The sequence below is a fragment of the Hyaena hyaena genome, unplaced genomic scaffold (assembly GCF_003009895.1).
Source record: "Hyaena hyaena isolate Hyena2069 unplaced genomic scaffold, ASM300989v1 scaffold_257, whole genome shotgun sequence".
Lineage (NCBI taxonomy): Eukaryota > Metazoa > Chordata > Mammalia > Carnivora > Hyaenidae > Hyaena > Hyaena hyaena.
This window is the reverse complement of record NW_024080889.1, coordinates 795927-820715: the sequence shown is the minus strand read 5'-3', so window position 1 is coordinate 820715 and position 24789 is coordinate 795927. Positions and strand designations below refer to the sequence as shown.

The window sequence follows — 24789 nt, the reverse complement described above, 5'->3', positions numbered from 1 at the left end:
CTTTTAAGGGAAATTGTTATTAATGAGTCAAGAAACTGCTCATTTATGGTAAGAGGGATACAGCGGCGCTGGCAGCCCCACAGCTCTGGGATATCATTTTTAGGTTGCCTTAGCTGCCTGAGTGAGACAAGTTTCTTTCTGTGGTGGTGGAGGATTGTGGCAGAAAAAAAAATCATGCATGACTGGGAGACTCGCCTGCCTGATTCTTGAGATAATATATTGAGAATCTGTTGCTTTACAAATGTCACACCACTGATGGAGCGGTCAGCCCCTCACTCTGAAAGATGAATGGTACTATTGGAAATGCAATAATAAGGTTGACTTTTCCCAACAATAGGATTCTGCCTTTGTCTTTAGAGAAAAGGCCTCTGAGGACATTTGTGCATTTGTTTGAGGATTCCGTTGAAAGACTTTAAAGTGGAGGTTTTTTGGAGAAGTAATCAATATACAAAGTGCATGGATTTTTTAGCCTAGCAAAACCAGCTAATCATTTATACTGTAATATACAGTTCCTGTTTCAGAAAAGTGGCCAGAACATCTTTTGATATACCTACTGTTGATTGATGGCTCACTGAGTGTGCGGAGATTAATATGGAAGGGAGAGAAAGGTTTTAAAACATTCTGACTTTTATAACCTCCAGAGAGATACAAAGTAAATATTTTGTTCTGGAGCAAGCTGTTTTCATTTGTGTGTTTGTCAGCATTGTGTTCACCGTTTTCTTTTCACAATATTTTGATATTGGTAGGATTGCATTCAGAGTTTCTGTTGTTGATTTGGGGCACCTGTACCTGCCCTGTGTCTGTATGTTGAGCTCTTTAGAACACTTACTTAACCTATGAATTCATCCCTAGAACACAGTTCAACAGATACTGTAGTACTATTGTGACTCGTAGGACTGTATATTTGCTAGAGAAATTATTTTAAAAGTTTACTTAACCCAGTATTGTTCCACCATAACTATTGTTACGGTGTTAACATTTCTGCTTTTCTACTTCATGTATTTTTATTTCGAACAGCTGAATGTATCATAGAGTGTACCCAACACATATTGTTTTGTGGTATATCTGTATTTTTTTAAAGTGTCAATATATATAGTTATGTGTGTGTATGTGTGTGTGTGTGTGTTCATGAAATAGTAGCTGGGAGAGAATGGTTTTAATTTTTTTTAATGTAAAGGTCATTTTCTTTTCTAACAATTTTTCATGGGCCCGTCTGTTCTTGGATTTTGAAGCCCAGAGTGTAGTATGATTTTCGGCCTATATTTCTATTCTGTATAGTCCCATCTCTCTGTCAACCACAGCCAAAGATTTAAAATTATGTTGAATTATTTCCTTAGTAATACTCATTACCTCTATGTGTTCATTGAAGAACAAACTGAGTAAATTGTGAATTAAATAAATAGCAGTAAGTTAGCCTTTTGGATAGAAGTAAAGCAGAAACTCCTCAGGTAAGCAACTTTAAAACTCAAACCAGAACAAATTAGTATCCTACTGAAGACTGGTGTCACAGAGGGTATGACATATATAACACAGGCAGACAGACTGTATACATCACCACACACTTGCTAAATATCTCTTTGCAAGTCTTTTAAGAGGCCAAAGAAAAAAGACATCTTTTGAAGGAGAGAAGCAAAATCACATGTTCAGTTAAGCAAGATGAGCCCTCTGCACCGGTTATGAAATGATGCTGTTGTCAAAAGCATGCTTTACCATTCTCTATAACAGTAGGGAAAGCAGAGAGGATGTGTTTTAGTGGATTTTTAAGAATTCAGATCATGCCCCTATCCAAGTTGAGAAATAAAATTCATTTAAATAAATCATTCATCATTCTCTATTTTGAAAAGCTCAGACAGAAGGCAGAAAGGTAGAGGCTGACAGCTGCCCCCCTTCCCCCCACCCCGAGCTTTTTTTCTTTTTTTGTTTATTAGGAAGTAGTTTTCTGAAGCAAGCTTGTATGAACCTAGTTTGCGAAACAAGCACCATGGCAAACTTGCCTTCTGTTGAAACACTGGCCATGTTAGCTGCAGAAGGAGCGTTACTTACTGAAAATCAGCAATATTAGGAAATAATAAAGTTAAAACGTGGATGTATTAGCACATTAAAGTTCTTTTGTTGTATCTTTAAGCCTAGAGGCAGATCATTAAATATGCATTTCGCTAGAAAGCAACTGTCCAGAAAGATAAGGTGGATGAAAATATTCCATCCTGGAAAAGCCCTCTGTCAAAGGGGTTTGGTGGTGCAGCCCTCAGGATAGGGGAGAGGGAGGACACTCCCACTGTTAAGGTTTGCAAGCGGCCGGTGACCTGCAGTTGTTACAGTACTTTTGAGCTGGGAGGAGGGAAAAGGTAAAAATACAAGTATGGCTGTTGTTGCTTCTGCCTGGCCTTAATTACCAGACACAAGAAGCAGTTCAGAAATCTGGTCTCTGTTGTTGTAGAGGTCACCAAATCATTAACATCGTCAATCTGGCAGTAGCTAATTTAAATAGCACCTGATGTTGCAACGCCTCCCTTCCTTTCCCCAGCCAATCAGATCCTGGCTTCGGCTGACAGATGGTCCCATAAATGGATGTAAAAAGGGGAAGCTTCGAGCCAATTTCAGCAAGGCTCTGTTCAGTTGTTCTTATCTACATCCTAGAATCGGGGGTTTCAGCTCACTGCTCCTTTTCTTTCTTTTTTTTTTCTTTCTTTCCCCCATCCCCTCCCCCCAAATAATTGATTTACTTTACAATCATCCACACTGTGTTTTGTGGATCTTTAAATATATATAACAATAGTAGTCATTTAAAAAATATATTCTGAAACCTTTACAAATTTTAAGAGAAGAGTCGAAGCTCTGCGAGACCCAATATTTGCCAATAAGAATGGTTATGGTAGGTATGACTAGATTTATAATCTGTTGTTTGTGTTGCTGGAGGGAAGAAAAGCATCTACACCTTGACCAGTCTTATGCTTGCACAAGAGTTTAGTTCTCTGCTGCTGTTGGGTTCCAACATTTACTATCTCTTTTGTGTAGAGAGCGCCGGTAGGTCCTTTTATTGAAAAGCAGTGGGGAAATAGATTGTCATTTTTAACAGGTCATTGTCAATTTTCCCTTCAACATAAAGGATGGGGGTGATGTAGAGGGGACGTGGGCTGAGATAATTGCTGGGTTTTTTTGAAAGAGGTTATATTACATGAGACCATATTGGCAAAAAGGGTTTTGGGTTTTTTGTTTTTTTGTTTTGTTTTGTTTTGTTTTTGTAAGGGCGAGGGGGTTTGTCTGTTTGCCTGGGTTTTGTGGAGCTGGAGGTGGATGCAGCCGGGTTAGGAATCTCCATTTCCGTGCTGGAAATTTAAAGCTCGAGAGGCAGTTCCTGGATACTGAACGTTGAGATGGGCAGTTGTGTTTCGGGGGACTGCGCAGTCAAAACGGCAAAGAGAGTGATTTATTTGGGCTTCAGTAAATGCTGCATCTTGTATTTCAAAGAGTTTCCTGTCATGACCTCATAAAAAAGAGGAGGCGGCTTGTATGTGTAGCGGTGCCTGGCGTGTTGAGTTGTTGCTTCCTTCTCTGGGCAGCAGCTCTGTAAGAAGGAATGTCAGCTTTTACATAACGTTCCTTTCCGCTTTTGACACACTGTGTGAGGGTCCATCTTCTTCTGATCACAGATGGAGTGGAATGGCTTGAAGATGGTAAGTGAAAATTCAGAGGAAGGCAGCTTGGAGATTCCAGCCGTGTGTGTGTGTGTGTGTGTGTGTGTGTGTGTGTAAGGATGATGGACTGTGCATCGTAAATCACTGTGCAGATCGTGTGTGTGTCTGTGTGTGTGTGTTTATTAGTATTTCTCTTTTCTGAAACCCAGAATCCATCTCCAAGTGTAATGGCACTGCATGCACACAAGGCACACACACTGTCTCTTCCATCGAACACACATTTAGCCAAGCGAGGTTGGTGTCTTTTTTGACAATCACAATGTCACCGTAGCTGTTGGCTGGCGTGTCCACCGCCTCTGTGAGCTTTCAGCAGAATTACATGACTGTTAAAGTTAAAGGCACATTTCTTTTTCAGTCTCTTCCTAGGAGTGATGGGGAAGGCTTGGTATGAGGGGTGGAGGAGGTGAGGTTCAGTACCAGCAGATGCAATTGTAAAGCAGGACTTTCGGATGTGGAAAGGGAAGTAGAAAACCTTTCTGCCAAAGTAGTAAATCTATTTTTAGCATCATCTTTTTCGGAAAAAAAAGAAGCAGGGAAACTCCTTGAGTGTCGCTCCTGTCGCCTGATGTTGACCCTGAAGTATGGCACAAAATGGCACAATCAGATGCCACGAGTGCCCACTTTGACTTTGAATTTCACCAGGAATAGCTTTCACAGGGTTTCAAAGCCGGGTATGTGGGGAGGCTGTAAATTCATACCCATCTCACTTATTTTTGCTAGGAAAGCCTGGGGAGGACTTTTCGCTCTGCATAGATGTTATAACAAAGCTGTGGTCTTTTTCCCATTCTTAGAGGATTGCCTTTGTCTGGCTGCTTGTTTTGATGGGTGTAAAACAAATAAGATTAGACCGAGCAGCCCAACTGAAAGCGATAGCTGGGAGGAAAACCCAATGAAAGGTTGCCGGGGAAACGAACAGAGGAAAAGCCGAGTAGGGAGCAGGTGGCTATCATGAGAACACACTGCAAACAGTGTAAAAAAGGGGGGAGGACAGGACCTCGATTATCTTTGCTGTTCTTTGTGGCCGGCCCAACTTTAATTATTCTTTATAAATAGGTGTTAATTACATTTCTAACTCTGGTTTACAGTGATTTTTAGAAATCTATTTTTAAGCATCTGTTCTGTCTCTCCTGGTTTTTTTTCTTTCTTTCTTTCTTTTTTTTTTTTTTTTTTTGGTTTAAAAAACAGAGAGAGAGAGAGGGAGAGAGAAGAAGAGGGGGGAAGGGAGGGAAGGGAATCTTGCTTTTTTTTTTTCCTCTCTCTCTCTTTCCCCCTTTTCCCTGCTGTGAAATTGTACGTGCGAAAAATCGCAAGGAATCCTGTGAGGCCATTTGAAAAAAATGTAAATTATATTGAATGAAGTTGACGGAAGCATAATAGTGAACTCCCACAGCTGATAGATTCTGCAAATGATTTCTTAGAAATTTCCAGCAAATATCCATAAGAGAAATATAGGTAGGATAGATTTACCCTAAAGCAATGATTTCGTGCTAGCTGATATTGGTGGGTTTTTTGTTTTTTTTTTACTAAATCAGATGTTGATACTACAATTCCAGGGAGTTCATTGTATCTCTCATTTTATATCCCGAGTAGAAATTACTTTTGAAAATAATCAGTGAAAAGATGCATTCTAGCCTCTTGCTTCGTTTACCTCTCCATACCTCCAGCCACAAGGTCCATCAGGTGTACCCTTGCAGCCGCTGCAGTGCATTTGGTCCTGGGTCTGGTCTTGGCATAAACTGAGTGAAAAGCTGATTTTTTTTTAGTGTCTCTGAACGTCTAGGACCCATGCGTGCGCTGGGTGACAGGCATCTCTCCCTTTTTCTCTGAGTATGCTTTACTAGTAGTCTCTTTTTCTCATGATGGTGGGTACTAGAAGGACAGAAAGGTATAGTGCTTAGGCTAACAGGAGGTTGCATGAAAACAATGATCTGTTTTGGTGTCTTCCAAATTAGGTACAAGATCAGGTAGCTAATATTAAGCCCAAAAAAGAGAGATTAAAAAATACTGAAATATGTTAAAAGGTTTGTAAATATAATTGGCTTTACTGAAAGTGCCCTTAATTTTTACTCTCTCCATTGCAGTTTTCTGCACTCACACCCTCCCCATTCTTTTTTACCTTGTAAGAGGCTTCTTTTTGTTTTGTTTTCTAATTGGGGGATTTTTAAAAATTTGTTTTGACTCTTGAAGTAAAAATAAATAAACTTTTTTTGGTCATATGTCGTATATAGTTAAACCTTTGCTCTCATATCTTGGGTACTTAAACATATGTCTCTCTTAAAAATTAAAATAGTTTTTTTAATTATCTCTAACATACTTTTTTCTAAAAAATTTCTAGCATGTTTTAGTTAGGGCAAAACCATTTCCATGAGAACTAGCACCTTGTCTTGGGTTGTAAAAAAGACACGTGGTTCTACTGCTGACCTGTCTTGCTTCTTTGTCTTAAAAACATTAATGCCTACTACCTGCATGAGGAGGTGTGCCTTTATGGAAGCACAAGGCTGAGAGTGCATTTATTAAGAAATGAACATCTGATCGGAAATATTTCTGCAAAACACCCCTGACTACGTCCCAGTTTTAATGGTCAGAGTAACATATTGTAACATATTGGCCAAATCATTTAAATGATAAAAAATTTAAATTTTTTAAAGGATAAAATGAATGTAGATAGGAAAAAAGCTGAGAAACTGCTTCGAGAATCATTGACTTATAAGATAATTTTAATATCTGAGAAAAAAAAGCCTAACAAACAACTTAAGCACTCATTTTTGTAACCTCAGTCCCATTCATTTCTAATTGCCATTCATGCAAGTCATCCTCCTGGCCAGATATAGATGAGCTTGCTTCTGTGTGATAGTTTTCCAAAGCCTTAAAACTTTTTTCTCTCCTGATTGCCCTTCCTTGGTCCTTTGAACATTCAAGGATTTCGTTATGAGAGGAAGGCCAGATTGTTATGAGCTAATAACAATAGAATATTTTTTTAAAGAAAGAGAAAGAAAATGAGCTACGTGTTTGCATTTTAGTTCTTAACTCAGTCTTGAAAAAGGGTTTGAGATATGGTAGACTTCAGGTATTCTAAACTTAGCATTTCTGTTTGGGATCATCTATTTGACATTTCAAATCTAGAAATCATTGCCTGAATAGTGCTTTGTGTGTGTGTTCAGGATCTCTAAAAGAATTTGTGGGTGATTCAAGGTGTTTTTCTCAGGAATTACCACGAACAATGAAAGGGTTTCCTCAGGCCAATCCTTTCTTTGGTTTGATTTCTTCCCTTTACACTTATTTCCTTATTATGGGTGTAATCTTTTCCTATATGTAGACCAAATACTATTCCTTCCATGATGATATACGCTGCTTCAATTAGCCCGTGGCATCTTAATGCCTTATTTTAATTTAAAAAAGAAAAAAGAAAACGAAACAAATTGTATGTACCGCAAATAAGGAATGGCGGTCTTGATAGAGGTCATTGTATGTGAACAGAAGTACTTTGGCCTTGACAAATTTCTTCATCAGTTGCAATGATCTGTGGCCACCAGGCACTTAATTTATATGCCTGGGCACTTAATATATACATTTGTTGGTGAGCTGGCCAGCAGATGCTAGACACATGAGTGTGCGCTGGCAAATGCTGCAATGCAGTATTTTTCCCCAATGTCATTGGGATTTTGGGGGGCATGAAGGGACATAAACATTCTCAAGCTTTTATCTTACTACCTTCCAGAAGATGGATCATGTTGCACAGAATTGGCCAATTCTCCTTTTGAAAGTGAAGTCAACCTTTTATTGCCAACTGTTCATTCTTCCATGCTTTGATAGATATGTGGAAATTATGTGTATGTGACAGAGAGAGACCCTGTGTGTGTGTATGTGTGTGTGTGTCTCTGTATAAGCATGTGTGTTTCTGGAATCCTGCACCTGTCTTAGGTTTTCCTTATTTGGTATTACCAAATGTGTATACATACTTGCAAGTATATGTGCATCTAAAAATGGAAAGAAAACCAAACTGGGCTGGCTTCCCATAGGAAGTGGCTTCTCCTCACAGACTCCCAAGAGTTTTCTTATTAGAAAAAATACAAAACTCAATCAAAAAAGATAATATCCAGACCCTGCAGACTTCCATTAGTAATCAAATACCTTTCTTTAGTTGCCACTTGAGAAACTATAAATGTGCAGATCCCTAACAGTATTTGTGAGATAGAAGCTGCTCTTTCAGTCAAGGGGTTGGGTTCAAATTAAAATGTATGTCTGTGGAAAGAGAGTTGTTTTTTTCTTTGGGAACATTTGAACCTTATCTTTAACTATTGGTAAAAACAAGTAGGAGGTAGGGTGGCTGTGTTAGCAGTTTGTGCATTGTTTTGTGAGTTTGTGTGTGTTATGTGTGTGCCTTGGAAACATCCTTTTATTTTTTAAATCTCAGTGTATTTTAAGTATAGAGGGCCATTATAGGTCAGCGGCTTTTTAAAGGTAAAAAGAACAGTGATCTATGGGTGGGTGGGAATTGTCACAACCAGTAATTGTCATAAATTACTCATCTAGAAATGGAAAGAAAGAAAAAAAAAAAGGCTGGAGGACAAGAGTGGAGAGGGGTACCAACATGTGGATCTGCACTTGCCGATATAAGAGATAATGAGTGATAAATTTGAACTGGTGCAGTGCGGGATGCCCGATAATTTCTCAGAACCTTGAGTTTGCAGGTTCATTACTTCCTTGCTTGCTTGTTCACACCTTTAATTATATCCAGTTTGGGATGCTAGCTCAGGGCACCAAAGATGAGCCATTTTGTTTGTTGTTTACTTCATTAAATATTCAGGCAGTGTGCTCACAATAGCTTTGGAGCATCAGTGTTAGGAATCAAGCACTTTGGAAATGGAATTGTTACAAAAGAATAAAAAATAAGAAAGCAATCAGCCAGCTAGCTTGCTTTGGATGTTCACTCTGCTTAATGGTCATATTTATGCTGTTCCTTGTACATTCATTAAGAAATAAATTATGCAGTGTCAGAGTCCTAATATGCTGGTAGCTCCTCTACCCCCCCCCCCACTCTTTATCTCTTTTCTCTCTCTCTCTACCCGCGCTACACCCCCAAGCTTTTGCCTTTTACTTGTCCATTTTGGGACTGACCACTTTTGCTTTGGGGGAGATCGTTATTTAGTTCCTCATTGTATTTAATACCAGAGATATTTCCCCTCAATATAGATCTTTCTTTATAAAGATCATGAAATGCTGAATATCATAAAGGAATCTTTAAATAATTTTTGTTGAGGAGGCAGTGAAAATATTGAAGAAATAAGGTCAATGTAATTGTTGTGCTTGGGTTTTGTTTTTTGTTATTGTTGTTTTTGGAAAGCCTTATTTTTAACCAAAAAAAGTAAAGTGCAAAACTAGCATATGTGATTTTTTTTTAATGGAAAAAGATTAGAAGTCATAGGCCTCTCGTATAAATAACTTATCTTGGACTCTTGGTTTGAAAAAATAACATTTAAACTCAAGTTTAATTTTTAAAGTATTCATGTTAAAGCTATAAAATGTAATTTATAAATATTTTTTCTATAAGAAGTTTAGTTTCTATTTTCAGGATGCTGGGAAGCAGAGAAACCATCCTAGCCAAGATGGCGAATTCTGAGAAACACACTACAGCGTGGAGGTTTCCTCCTCTCTGCACTTTGTGGCATTGAATCCACTTGTGCTTGTTCTATGAATCAGCTACCTTCTGTCATCTACTGTTTTGTAGCAACTAGCCTTTGAATTTGTTTTGCCAATTTTGTTCTTAGTAGAGGCTAGCTATCATTTGTTGTCAAATGAAGATGTATTTGTTGAGGACTTACTATGTGTATTTCTTTGGAAGGTGGAATTCAGCTTCACCGTTTTCTTTTTCTTCTGATACTGACCGAAAAACCTCTAAGAGGCTAAGTCCCTGTGATCGGGGCTAAAGGTGGGGTGAGGGATTTTAAGGTTGGATATTACCTAATGAGGTTTGTGTCAGGTTATGAGAGGAGATCTGTTCGAACATTCAAGTTACAAATGATTTTCTTCTTGTGTTTGTAAGAGCCTTGGCAGGACTCCAAAAGATAGAAATAAAAGATCTTCTGGACATTTTTGTCTATAAGTTTCCATGTATGCAGATGTTTACTTTCAGGAAAAGTAAAGTTTAGACAATTGGGAGGAACTTGTCTTTCTGTCGATTACTGTGGAGTTTGGTTAGAGCCTGTTAATTTTACAGAAATATGAATGCCTTTCTTCCAACAGAGATGACTCTTTGAGTACCTTTCCCCATATCACCCTCCAGGGAGGACCTGAGAAGATAGTGGCCCCCTTGGCATGTCCCTGTGCAAACTGTAAGTCTGCACATAGAGCAGAAATCATAGAGTAACTTTGTGACACACACTAGATACTGCATGCTGTGTGTGTGTGTGTGTGTGTGTGTGTGTGTGTCTGTGTGTCTGTGTGTCTGTGTGCATGGCGGGGTTTGTATAGATAGACAGCTATGACCCCCAGTGTGCTCTGGGATGTGCCAATAATGGCTTCTGAAGTAGCTTGTGTTTTCCTAAGCTGCCAGTCTAAATCTTTAGAGTTTTCCTTTCTAATTTGTACATGAAAAATAACAGGGTGAATTGAACTTTTTTTTTCAAGTGCCCCCTTTGAAGATCCAGCAGTAGTAAATACAGCTTTAATGATAAACTTTAGCTCTAAGTGCCATTTAAAAGTCTGTCATGGAAAGCCTGAGAACTTGCAGTCTTTACTAATGAAACTTTTATTAGGAGAGTGCTCACTTAAAATGGAGTAAACGACTAAGTCCCTGTAATGTGTGATTTTGACCAGATTTGACTCATCCTTTCTTATGTTACTTTTTGTAATGCAGCCAACCACACATCTAAAATTCTGGATATTGTACTTGTCTTCAATATTAATTATCTCTGTTGATGCACTGGGTACAGACAGTACAATTCCCACAAGTCCAGATTCTTACTGTAACACCAAAACAAAAGTGATATTTATGAATAATATTGGGAAAGTTGTCCTCATAGTAACCATTCCCCAAAGGAAGCTTTACATAAATGTGCATTTATTATTCAGGATATTAAAAGGGAATCCTTAGCTTTTACATTTTAATTTGGGCTAAAATATGTAAATTGGTTTTATTTTGGAGTTGTTCTGTTTTAGGTGGCTTTGGGGGAGGATAACTTTCTAGCTTGATTATATTTTAATCGCCTCTGTAGTAGAAAAGGTTCCAATCCTGAAATCAACCTGGTTATTGTGATTAGGACCCAGAGGGCCAGTGTGCAGATGGGGCTAAAAACACATCACATCGATTTGTACACATGTAGAAAAATTAGATTTGTTTCTACTAGATACCACTATCCCCATGTCTTTATCGGCAGGGCCAGCTCAGAAGCCACAGAACCACAAGTCTGCCTGTGGATTTACAGGACTTTCACGGTGTGCCTGTACAGGCAACCATCTGGAAAGATTGCTCTTTGTCTTAAGAAACCGGGAAAGGCAGGACTTTGAAGTCAGGTGGATTTGGATTAGAATCCTGACTTTCCCTATTAGTAAAAGGGTGATCTGGGATGAAGTCCTTCAGCTTTTGAGCTTCAGTTTCCTCATCTTTAAGATGCAGATGATAATGCCTGACTCACAGGGTTTTTTGAGGATTAGATGAGAAACGGTTATGTGAAGGCACCAGTCATACACCTGAATATTAATGTTGCTTAGAGGAGGTTAGGTCTCCTTCAGCCTGCCCATGCCAGATGTCCTGGGGAGAAGTGACATTAAATGCTGCCCTCATAGTCTCCATCGTCTCCCCAGAACTCAAGGAAGGAGGCGGGGATGGTGATAGTAATTTTTAAACACAGATAAGACCTCAGTTCTTCCCTGGAATTGTGTGGCTTTATTAAGCTTTCTGCATTCTCCTAGGGTTTTGTAAGGTACATTCATGGTCTCCTTTGGAATTAGAATTAACTTGGGATTTGGTTGTTAAAAGAAAAAAAAAGGTGAACATAAAATTAATTTTACTTGATGCTGTTCCTTTTTTATTATTATATCATGAGTATGTTAGGTAATTCAGAAGTCAGCCAATAAAAACCAAAAAAAAGAAAAATAGGTTAAGCTCAGTAATGCAATATCACCTAAAACATATTATTATAACCTGTGAGTTATTTGACTTTGGCCCAAAACCAACTTATTTTGGAGCTATGTTTTCCCTCTTCACCACATCAGCTTTTTCTTTCTGTCCTTCTCATTTCCCCCAACAGACTGAATTTTGAAGTTCTGTTTTTCAAGGAGTGGTGAAGAAGTTGAGGCAAAAAGTGGCTTAATGAGATTTTTCTAACTCACCATCAGTTTTCTTTCTCCTGCTTAGTGAGGCAGGATGATGGATGGCTTTGGCAGTGCAAACAGTTCTAGAAGCAATTGCACTGACTGAAGAGGTGTGGGAGATGTGAGCAGAATGCTGGCCCTCAATTTATTACCCTCCTATTTGTAGGAAAGAAAGAGAAAAGAGGAAAGTCACCATAAAGGCCTTGACGTAACTGTTGGTCACACACACTTGGGAAGGGTAGGGGTGTCAAGGCTGGTGTTAGGTTGAGCCTAATTTTGTGCCTTTTTCCAAAGGCTCTGAAAGGGGAAATAAACAGGCACATTTAATAAAATGAACAAGTTGTTTTAAATTGGGACCTGTTGCTGTCACCAGTGAGGACAAAGAAATAATATAAGTAGTAGTACCTGAAGGTGTTTGAGACTTAAACTGAAAACATAACCTTTAGAACACTATTTTAATGTCCTGGATTTTGGATTCCACTTTATATGGTCATGGGAAGGATATGAAAGGGAGTCATTTGCTTTCCTTCAATTTAATCTTTAAAATCAGGGGAAGGATTATAAATTGATTGTATTCCCCAAGTACTATTTTGCAGGACCTATGCTTTTATTAAAAAAAAAAAAAAAAAAAGACACTTTCCTGTGAAACAGACAATAGAATTTTTCTCTTCCCATGTGTATCTATTTCAAGACTTCACCAAAGTTCTCCTAAGGATTTTGTAAGCAGCCTTGTATATGGTATGCAAGCTTTCTGGAAGAATTTGGTCGATTTTTACAATGTGTGTGTTTGGGCAGAAATATGCCAGTGGAAGAAAGGGGCTTGAATATGGAAAAGGATAGAAGATGTTTCTGTATAGTTTAGCCTAGAAAAATATCTCACAACTATTAATAAAGGACCGACAAGAGATGATCAGGTGAATGATTTGAGCAGGTGACTAGACAGGGAAGGGGCAGGTGGATATCCTTAGGATCTCCTGGCTAGCTAAATATTTGTATTATTTAAAAATTGACCCCTATGTAAAGCCAGAACTTGAGTCTCAATTCCTTCTTGCTTTACACCAGTGGCTTAAGGTTATCTGCAAGAAGAAAAGATTTTTAGCTTAGAAGAGCTTGAATAAAAACTCTTAAACAGGTCTCTAGTTGGTGAATTTTGGAGACACGGCTTGCAGTTGCTATAATCATAACAGTACTCTTCCTGAACTATCATTGTGTCAATTTTCCAAGAACAGAGAGCAAGTTTGTATTTCTAGAACTTGAGCTATTCCCAGCACAGTTCTACTGTAATGGATCTGTGACTAGGGAGATCATTTCTCATATTCACTTAACGTTGTATAATTTTTACTCTATGGTGTCAGGTTGATCTCCTTAATGTAGTTGGAGCAGGTGTTATTAACCCCTTTTTATAGAAAATAAAGCTTAGCCGCCTGCCTTATGATACATGCTTAAGAATATCAGAAGTCTTAGCTCCAAAGTGTTTAGGAATACATCCAGCTTAGCCAAAGTTTACTTGTCTAGGGGATATCAAAAACAAAACAAGAAAAGCAATTCCTTTTCTAGATCAAGTTTTTCAAGGTGGAATTAGCAAATACAATTGTAGGTCGTGTGCATGTAAATCACATTCTAGGTGCCTCCTGGAATGTCATAGTATTTAAAACGTATTCTAATCTGGTGTGTAAGGACAGTGACAGGCAAAATGTGAAGAGTGTCTCAGCAGAGGAGGTAAAATATACAGAAGAAGAGACATCCATTGTTATTGGAGGAAGGAAGCAGGATTTATGGAGGAAATGTCATTTGGGTGGAACCAGGAAAGATGGATAGGCAGAGAAATTAGGGAAAGGGGGAATTCTGTGTTGAAGGAAGAATATAAGTAAAGGCACGGAGATGGGCACTTAAGGAATAAGTAGTCTGGTGCAAATGCAGCATAGGATATGTAAAGGTAAAGTTAGAGAAATAGTTAAAAGCTATCATATAAGAAGGTTAAGGTGTTCTGACATGGTTTTAACTTTATTTGAGACAGTAGCTCTGGAATGTCTTGGATCATAGGATTATTAGTTTCCTAATTGTTTTTCAGGGAAGACTTGTGTTATTGGGTCATGATTTCTCAAAAATTGAAGTCATCCTAAAGAGGTTTCTGTATTAGATATTGGTCGTTTAGAGAGAATTGGCATTAAAGCACTCTTCTGGTCAGAGTGTGACGTGATGATGATGATGATGATGATGGTGATGCTCACCGGTGAAGTCACATTGAGGCTTGCTTTTAGGCTTCCAGTGCCAAAAAGCACTAGAAGGAAAAATGCCCACTTTATTTCAGATTGTAAAGAAAGTGCCATTAGATGAGCACACTGCATTCTCTCACCAGCAGGTACCAGTGCTCATATCATGGGAAAATGTGTGGCCAGAGAGAGGATGGTGGTAGTTTGGGAATAAGCTTATTTCCTCCAGAATAGTATATACCCACTTCAGACTTTTCAAGTGCATGTACCAAGGCATGCTTGTCTTCCCTGGCAATCTGCAAGTCCTGGTGGGCAGAGATCATGTCAAATGCTCTCTTATTTCGATGTTGGGCACACAGTAAGTACTCAATTTAGATGTTTACTGAGATGAGTTATACTTTTTTTAAAGAGCTTGACCTACAGAGTTGGAAGACTTGTGAGTCTTGGGTCTGTCATGTAGCCTACCTTAGTTCAAGTCACCTCATATTGCTGAGCTTGTTTCTTAATATGTAAATTAGAATTGATATCTGATGGGAGGATCAGTTAAACCGTATCCTTGATACACCCTCACAGACAGAATAGCAGTATTAGTAAATTACTAGGTTCTAGTTTTGCCTCCAATTATTTTACTGGGTCTTGACCAGAATTTTTTTAAAGTAAAACCAATAAATGAAATAGAAAACATCAGTAGCTAGTATTTAGGAAGGGTAAGTATTATTTCATGAAACTTTTGCTTCAGTTACCTGTGTTTTGAGTTGTGATGTGAAGTTGCTATGTGCTCAATATGTTTCTCACTTTTTTGCTTTCTTGGATTCCGGTCAGTAAATTTTGAATAACACCATTCTAGATGATTGTGAGCTCTGCATTCTCCAAACAACCAAAATCCACCTTTTTTATTTTTCAGAGTTATGCAATGCAAGATCTCTAGTGTCTTCCAAATTATTAAAGGAAGGATGGCATCTGATTATTTTAGATCTAACGTGGAAACTGTGTCTTAAGTCTTCAAAAATTCACGGTATCTGCATGGTATATGCTGCGGCTCTCTCTTAATCTAAGTATTTATTAACTAGCAAATCTTATTCCTTGGTCATGCCACGTAGCTGAACCTTCAGAGTAATAATAATGATAGTAGTAAGTAGTGGAGATGATCTAAATGTGAGACTAGAAATAATGAGATTAGCTTTCATTTCTTGAGCTCTTACTAGGAGTCAGGCACTGTGCCTTACACACAATCCCTTTTAATCCTTAGAACAACCTTAAAAGGTAAATGTTAATTTACCTATTTTATGGATAAACTCACAGAGATTTTGAAAGGTAAATTAAGGTTACACAGCCAGTAACTGATTGGGCCAGATTTGATTTGAACTCAGGTGTGTCTAATTCTAGAGCAAAATTTAAAAGTTTTATTCAGTTCCATGAAAATGTATTAAGATGCCTACTCTGTGGCAGCACTTCTTTACAAAGATTGATGGTTCAGTTCATCTCTGCTCTTTTTTTTTTAATGTTTATTTTTGAGAGAGAGAGAGAGAGAGACAGAGAGAGAAACAGAGCACAAGCAGGGGAGGGCCAGAGAGAGAGGGAGACACAGAATCCGAAGCGGGCTCCAGGCTCCGAGCTGTCAGTACAGAGTTCTATACAGGGCTCAAACCCACGAACCACAAGTTCATGACCTGAGCCAAAGTCAGACGTTTAACTGACTGAGCCACCCAGGACCCCGAGTTGGTCTTTGCTCTTGAGGCTTTCCTGTGCATGAAAGTGGGTGAGATGTTATTTAATCACAAGAGGACAGCCACAAAGACTTCCGTACCAAGTATTTAATTTTGGAAATACTGAGATAAGTGCCTGCCACATAGTAAGTATTCAGGATTTATTGAATTGAAATTGAATTCTTACCTGGTGATTGGGAAGGGAGTGGGAGATCATTGGAGAACCTTTGTGCTGAAGAATATCCTTGCCTGGGATGTGGTAGATCCATCTGTCCTAAGACCATCCTATGCCCTTTGGAACTCCTGAAACTGGCAACAGGAAAAAGCCAACCAGAGTTTAAGAATTCAAATTATGGGGGTGCCTGGGTGGCTCAGGCGGTTAAACATCCCACTATTGATTTTGGCTCAGGTCATGATCTCATGGTTGTGGGATTTAGCCCCATGTCAGGCTCTGTGCTGACAACCCTGAGCCTGCTGGGGATTCTCTCTCTGTCTCTCTCTCTCTCTGTGTCCCTTTCTCTTTCTCAAAAAAATAAACATTTTTAGAAAAAGAATTCAAATTATGAACTTCAAGTTTCATTCAGGCAGAGAGAACCTTTTCTATCTTAGTATGAAAAGAGAATCCAGTGGCAGAAACATTTAGAGAATGAAAATAGAGAGCCCGCTTCCTTAGAATGAAAAGCAATAATTATTATTTTTATTCTTTCTATACTAACCTTATAACATTGAGCAAGTCACATTACCTCTGTGAGCCTCAGTTTCCACATTTGTAAAATAATCTATACTTCTTTGGGTTGTGAGGACTAAATACAACCATTTGATAAAGCTTGCTAAGTACTTACTTTAGTGGTCTCTGAGGATTTAGCATAAAGGAGGCATAGACCCCTGCTCTCAGGTGTCTGAGTATCTGGCAAAAGTGCAGTGAGAGTAAGATTCAGACCTGCCACCTGCAAAGCCCCCTGCTAAAAGAATGCACCCCTTGCATTCTGCTTTGAGGTTGTGTATATTATTGTCATATGTGTCTCATTTGCATCATCAGAGGTTCAAGTTCATTGAGGGTAAGGGTGCCATGATATTCACCTTGTTATCTTTCTTCTACCACCCACGGGCCCCTTCCTACCCATTGGTGCAGGGTTACCTTATACAGTTGTCACTCAATGAATCTAGCCCAGTTCAGCAAATATTTACCAAGTTGTTCAAGGTGCTATGCTGGGATAGGAGAGTAACATTTTGCTGAACAGAGTTGAGCTTAAAATGACTTTAGAGTATAAAAGGGGAACAGTATCATGAGGTGGTGATAAATTCCCCTAGTGCCAAAAATGCCCATGATCTATTCAGGAAGAAAATGTGGCAGTGAACATAAAAAAATAATGTATTCTTTCTTTTTCTTAGTGCTGTTTTGTTTATGTTTTTAAATTTTTTTAACATTTTAATTTATTTTTGATAGAGCACGAGCAGGGGAGGGGAAGCAAGAGAGAGGGAGACACAAAATCTGAAGTAGGCTCTAGACTCTGTGCTGTCAGAACAGAGCCCAGTGTGGGGTTTGAACCCAACAGCTGTGAGATCATGACCTGAAAGCCGAAGTTGGACGCTCAACTGACTGACCCAGCCAGACGTCCCTGCTTTGTTCGTATTTTGGGGGGAACCAGTATATTTGCTACAGGCATACAGTTGAGATGTGATCTCACAGATGGCTACTTAAGAGATTTGTGGCTCAGAATCAAGCCGAGCCACCTTCACAGCACCCAGACAACCCTCTGTGGCCTGTCCCCGCCCTCCTTTCCGGACTTCCATCCTGCAGCTCTCTGCCTTGCATTCATTCTCCGCTATGGAACTTCACCATAGTCTTCTGTGCCTATGCTCAAACAGATCCCTTGGTGTCAAACATCCTTCTAGTTTTCTTCCCCTGGCTTCAAGAGACAAATAGGAAGGGACCTCTCACCTAGGAAAGGTGACTCATGCTGGAACTCACGAACACTGCCCACGTCCTTCTGTCGTTGGTCTTCACCAGTGCATGATCAGTGTTGATCTTCCTGTTTCACCACCACCTCAACAATCAGGACTCGGTTTGTCTCTGTGCCTGTTCCCTAATAGGTACTCAGTAATGAATTGTTAACTGAATGATAGAGTTGGATGTTGGTTAAATTGTTCATAAAGTGGTTGCCATCAGGTGTGCTGTTATCCGCTAGCCTCTGAGAAGGAAGTTGGACCCAAAGCCCTCTGGCATGAAGACTGGTTTTGACACTGCTGTTCTTTACCAACCATAATTCTGTAACTTTGGGTTGAAGATTTTGAGTACGTCTTATTTACTTGAAACTGTCCCTGACTATGATGACTCACCTTGCACTTCCTCAGTAATTCTTTCTTTCAGACTTCTTTATATCCCTTGGTCTCTACCACATGGTTAACAATGACACATCACAATAATAGTGACCCTTTATAGTGTATGTGTCAGGCTTTACAAAAAGAACAAACTTAGGTTATGTCATTGAACCTCATAACTCTAGGATGCAGCCATTTAAAAAAATTTATTATTTTATTATAGAGAGAGAAAGTGCAAGCTGGGGAGAAAGGCAGAGAAAGAGACAGAGAGAGAGAGAGAGAGAGAGAGAGTCTCAAGCAGGGCTCGATCCCACAGCCTAGGATCATGACCTGATCTGAAACCAAGAGTCCATCACTCAACTGACTAAGCCATCCAGGTGCCACTGGAGCAGGTATTTTTATTCCCATTTTAAAGAAAGAGCACCACATCTTTTATATAACTTCTACAAGGTCACATGTCTAGGAAGTGTCAGACTGGGAATTATAAGTCTAGTCTGTTTGATTCCAGAACCCATGTTCTGTCTCCTATTTTGTATTATTCACTTCTTAAAAGGAGGGGACTAATGACAGACTTTTAGCCTAGTGGTTATTAATAGAGACTTTCAATGAAGATTGCCAGAGTTCATATCCTGGCTTTACCAATTGTGACTTTGGGCAAATCACTAATCCCCCAATGCTTTAGTTTCCTCATCTGTAAACTAGGGTTGTTGTGAGGATTTGATGGACCAATGTATGTTAAGAACTTAAAACAATAAAAATAATGAACATAAAACAGTGCTTGGCATATAAAGTGCTATTGATCAGCATCATTATTATTATATGAAGTTAATTTGTGTCCTAATCTTCAAATATTTGTTGGATGCCTGCTATATTCTTGACACTGTTCTAGGTACCAGAGATACAGCAGTGACTAAGACAAGTCCTTGCCCTCATGGGGCTTTCATTTAAGAGGAAGAAGACAGACAATAGAGTAAATAAATAAGTAGAATTAGTAGATGGTTGTGTGATGTTTTATAATTTTCATACAATGAATTGCTATTTCAAAAATACAGTGAGGGGCACCTGGGTGGCTCAGTCTGTTGAACATCCGACTCTTGAATTTGGCTCAGGTCATGATCCCAGGGTCATGGGATCAAGCCCCATATCAGGCTCTGTCATGAGCATGGAGCCTACTTAAAATTTTCTCTCTCTCTCTCTCTCTCACTCTCTTTCACTTTCTCCCCTGCTGTGTGTGCACTTTCTAAACTAATAAGTTAAAAACTACAGTGAGATAATGGGTTGGAGAGCAGCACTAATGAGTATTTGTTGTGAACATGTAATGAGGCCACAGCAGTTCAGCCAGTGTCTTGCTTCTACTTGGTAAGCTGGAGCAGTCATTGCCATGTTGTGAAAGGCTGGGCTTTATATGTCTAGCTGCTGACTCTTGAGGTGACATGCGTGCTCTACCTGCATTCAGTTTGGGGTGGTCATCCCTGGCGTAGCAGGAAATTAAAAGATTGCTTTGAGGTGTCTGGGCCTCAGGAAAACCCAGCATAGAGAACTCATAAAAAGACCAGGGGTCTCCAGTCTATGAGGGAGAGGCTCCACTCTATTTCCCTGTAGTTGAGACTGTGAAATGGGATAAAAATTCCAAGAAGGAAGGTTAGGCCAATCATTCAAAAAGTTCAGTAGTCGTTGGCCTTATCATAAGATTCTTCATTTCCATAAAAGTATTCTAGTGGTTAAGAGGATGGGCTTTGGAGTCAGAGAAATTAAGGATTTTTTTCCCTTCCCACTTAACTATGGTGGGGTCTAGGTAAGGTCACTAACTTGTTCTAGCCTCAGTTTCATTGTCTATAAAATACAGTTAATGATACCTACGTCAAAGGCTGGTTCATTTTTTATTTTTAATGTTTAAAAAAATTTTTTAATGTTTTTTTTTAAATTTCTGAGATAGAGACAGCATGAGCAGGGAGGGTCAGAGAGAGAGGGAGATGCAGAATCTGAAGCAGGCTCCAGGCTCTGAGCTAGCTGTCAGCACAGAGCCCGATGCAGGGCTCGAACCCATGAACCATGAGATCATGACCTGAGCACCGAAGTCGGACACTTAACTGACTGAGCCACCCAGGCACCCCTATTTTTAACGTTTAATTACTTATTTTGAGAGAGAGTGTGAATGCGTGCAAGTCGGCAAGGAGCAGAGAGAGAGGAAGAGAGGGAAAAAAAATCCCAAGCAGACTCTGTCCTGTCAGCTCAGAACCTGACTCAGAGCTCGATCTCACAATCTGTGAGATCGTGACCTGAGCCAAAATCAGGAGTCAGACGCTCAACCAACTGAGCCACCCGGGCGACCTTCAAAGACTTGTTCAAAGGATTGATTATTAGCATATGTAAAGACCCGGGTTCAGGGCCTGCACACTGTAGGCATTTAATAAAGGAACGAACATTCAAAAGAAATAGTTCAATCCCCCTAGGGTGCTCGGGTGTGTATTTTAGATATTGGTCATTTTTTTTGCAGGGCTCATAGGGAGAGATTTAGACTAAAATATGCACGCTACTTCCCATTGCATAACCTTCAAAGGGCAGAACAGATAACCTCAGAACTGAGGATATATCATCCCAGAAAGGATCGTGGATGCCAGCAGAAAAAAAGAGCTTGGTAAAAGAGCTCTGGAGTGTGAGATCCTGAGTTCAGTTCTCGAGTCTGCTACTGTTGAGTTTTTAAGTTGAAGTGCTTACTTTTGAATATGTATTTTCTTTTTTTTTTTAATTTTTTAACATTTGTGTATTTCTGAGAGACAGAGAGAGTGTGATCAAGAGAGGCACAGAGGGAGGGCAGAGAGAGAATCCGAAGCGGGCTCCAGGCTCTGAGCTATCAGCACAGGGTCCGATGCAGGGCTCAAACCCACGAACCATGAGATCATGACCTGAGCCAAAGTCGGACGCTTAACCAGCTGAGCCATCCAGGCGCCCCTTGATTATGTATTTTCATAGGTTAAAAGTATTAGGCCAAGACTCCTGTATTAACTGGAATTTTAAATAAACCTACATGATGAAAGCAACTAGAAAGCATTAGTTTTAAAATATAGATATGTATATTTTATGTATTTTTATCTCCTCTCTCCATTGTGTATACTATTGCATAAAATTAGATTAAAATCTTAAGATTAAAAAGCGAGAGATACAGTTTATTCTCTTGCCAAAGCTCTTTTGTTTTCATTTGCAATGTGTAGATTTAAATTACTTAAAAAAAAAGAAAAGCAAAATTCTACATCAAACACTTATAAGAGTAAAAGAATAACTGAACATTTGGCAGTGCACCTTTTGTGCAGAGCTCTGGGTGAAGCCCTAAATATTTTCCTCTTCTTGTGTTTAGTGACATGTTAGGATTGTGATTCTCCCAAAATTTATTTGCCCCCCACCCCCCAGCCACTAGTTCACATTTGTTTTGGTCTTCATGCCTGTGCTCATCTAAAATAAATAGTGCAGGAAGAGTGAAGAAAAGGATTTAAAAATATAAAACCACAGGTTTTTCTTACAGTTTTCTCAGCACACTGCAGGGCCTGGTGGGTTGAGAAAAAAGGAAGTCTCGTGCAATGTTCCCATGTTCTCTCCTAGCACCCTGTACCTGCCTCTGATCACTGATTCATTCAGCACACTTTGGTCAGATTCTTCCTGTGTACTCCATGCCTGGAGCAAGAAGTCATCAGGCCCTGTTCTCAAGGAATTCCCAGTCAGCCAGAAGACAGGCAGGTAGACTGTGATTAGATGTGGAGTGGTGAGTGCCATGGCAAAGTAGAGAGAAGAGGTGTCAAGCTCATGTGGGTCAGGGGGGCAGACTTCAAGTGAACTTTGCAACATGGCCTAGTTATTTAGATGGTAGTGGGAGAAGCATTTAGTGGGAGGAGAGGAAGCACACATGTAAATACATGGAAGAGACATACATACCACAGAGGGCATTCAGACTATGGCACCTGCCTTGTTGCATTTTGGAATTTTGTCTGTTCGCAGATTCATCCATTAACCGCTGCCATCCCCCACCTCTTCCAAGACTAAATTCCTCAATGGCAGGGATCAAATGCCATGGAACTCAGTCATCTAATCATAATAATACACTTAATCTTTGCCACATTCCTATGGATGCTATCAACACTGAGGAAACTTAGACAGAATTGTTAAGTAACGTGCCCAAAATCACAGAGCTGAACCTAGGCATTTAGGCCCTGGTACCTGTGTTCCTAGCCATTACACTATACAACCAATATTGGCTAAGTGTTTAAATTGATTTGAACTGAATGGAAGTAGAAGTAATTATATGATAATTTATTAATTCATTTGTTTTTTTAAAAAATAACACACGAGTCATTCCTCGCTTTGATAGTTGTTACAGCAAAGTATTGAGTCCCCATTAGCTTTGACTTTTGCTTGTGTGACTTTTAAGGAATCTCATAGGTGGAGATGTTCTGTGGGACACTTAACCTCTAGACTTTAGCCAGATTCAGACCTAAAGTGAAAATGAAATATGATTTTAGGCCTGAGACAGGCAATCTGAGTTGGAATAAATGAGGGTAGAGGAAAAGAGGCTATGAAGATGGCCTTACCCAGAAAATGGCCTTAAAAATATGAAGTTGAGAAAGACAAGAGTCAAAAGGGCAATATAGCTTTAAAAGATAAAGGTGCTCTTATTTTTTTAATGTTTTTATTTATTTTTTTGAGAGAGTGCAAGTTGGGGAGGAGCAGAGAGAGGGGAATAGAGTATCTGAAGAGGGATCTGGGCTGATCGCAGCTAGCCCAGTGTGGAGCTTGGATTCATAAACCATGAGATCATGACCTGAGCCAAAGTTGGAGGCTCAATCAACTAAGCCACTCAGGTACCCCAGAAGTGCTCTTATTTTTAAATTGATTTTGAAGAGCTGAGAAAGATAAGAGAGAACTATGGGGAACAGAGCAAGGAAAGCAGATTTAGGAATGGAGAGTAGGTGAGCACCCAGAGAACCACCCGTTTATTCATTTATTCTGCCAGCAAAACCTGGAGCTCAGCACTGGTCCCTGGGGTTACAAATGATTCAAACACAGCCCTCACCTCAGGGAGCTCACAGTTCAGTGATAGAGACAGGAAGATGGAGAGTCTTGAGGGAGTGTGATAAATGTCCATGAGGGAAGCATGTGCAAAGGAGAGAGGTGGGAGCTAGGGAAAGATGGGGTGTTGGGGAAGGGCTATTAGGCCTGGTGGTAGGAGAGGATAGCTTTCCAGGCCAATGAGAGTGGCTGCGCAGATTGTGGCATGGGCAAGACCACAACATATTCTAGTTTGTCCCTGCTGGCTGCAGAAAGATGTTGCCATGAGGGTGATTTTCAGGGTTTATGGAGGTTGTGGTAGGTAGGTAAAGGAGAAAGATGAGAGTCAGTGACAGGAAGACCCTGATTCAGATCCCAGCTCTGCACCTTGTGAACGAACCAGTGCTAGTCACTCTGCTTTCTCTTTGCCGCTTAAAGCCTGGTTTGCTCACCATAAAATGCAAATAATAGGGGAGGGGGGCAAAGGCCACTCATCCCCCAGGGTCTTCATGAAGATGAAATGGGGTGCTGGGTGTGAATGTGCTTATAAAATCCCCTGAGTCTAGCATGTGAGTTAAAGCATTCTTTCCAGTGACTTTGTAAGGGTTCATCCCATTTTTGCAGGAAGATAACTTTCTGTGTTTCCTCTGTACTTCCCACCACGCCTTTCCAATGATGCACTAGAGCATCCTCCTAAAGTGCGTTTGGTCAACGTAGCTGCTCCTTGGGGTCCATGGGAAGGAAAGAGCAGTCCAAGTGGAGGGTGCACCAAGGACAGACAAACCCTGTTCTTCCTCCCTGAGCAGGTCCATGTGGAAAGGCAGAAATGCCCTCTGCTATCCTTCCGCAGAAAGCACTGGCAATTTCCTGAAATTTTCCCATGAAAACAAAGAGGGTTTTCCTCTTGGGAAATCAGAAACCTGAATGACTGCACTTATTACATTTGAAGTATCTAACTTTAAGCCATTCACAGTAGAGGGTTTTTTAAAAAGGCAAAGTGTACCAGAAATTATGTTTGTAAGTGTTAAAAATGGTGCTTTCATTATTCACTTTTTAAAGTTCACTTAATCCCTTCCCCTTTGCTCTGTATTTTCCTGATTGGTATTATTGTGAGAACTTATTAGTTACTGTTTGTGAAACATTTTGAAAATGAAGGAAATAGCTATTGACATAGGTGATGAGTAGTAACATTTTTAAGTGTTCTTTTCCGTTTCAGAAATTAAATTCCAAGAATAAATGTTACCAGCTCTTAGTCAACTTTGCCTCCTCATTTTAATGGGGATATGCTTTCAGAATGTTACAATTTTGACAAGGGGAATGAACATGTATTGAGTCCTTACTGTGTGCCGAGCTCTGAGCCAGATGCCTTAAATTTGTTATTTTTCGGGGCGCCTGGGTGGCTTAGTCGGTTAAGCGTCGGACTTTCGCTTAGGTCATGATCTCGCGGTTCGTGGGTTCGAGCCCCGGGTCGGGCTCTGTGCTGACTGCCAGCTCAGAGCCTGG

At 39.8% G+C, this 24789-nt stretch overlaps 1 protein-coding gene across 3 annotated transcripts in view; it reads left to right on the top strand.

Moving 5' to 3' along the window:
- The first annotated feature begins 2790 nt into the window (after nt 1-2790).
- ELAVL4 (ELAV like RNA binding protein 4) overlaps nt 2791-24789 on the top strand; it is an 88452-nt gene continuing 66453 nt past the window's right edge. For 2 of the 3 annotated variants that reach the window (XM_039245405.1, XM_039245403.1), the window contains exon 1: nt 3635-3674. In XM_039245405.1, coding sequence (XP_039101336.1) covers nt 3651-3674 — 24 coding nt within the window. In that variant the 5' untranslated portion in view covers nt 3635-3650. Of the gene's footprint in view, nt 2873-3634; nt 3675-24789 lie in introns of those variants that run through there. The other variant, XM_039245404.1, reaches the window with a different exon arrangement.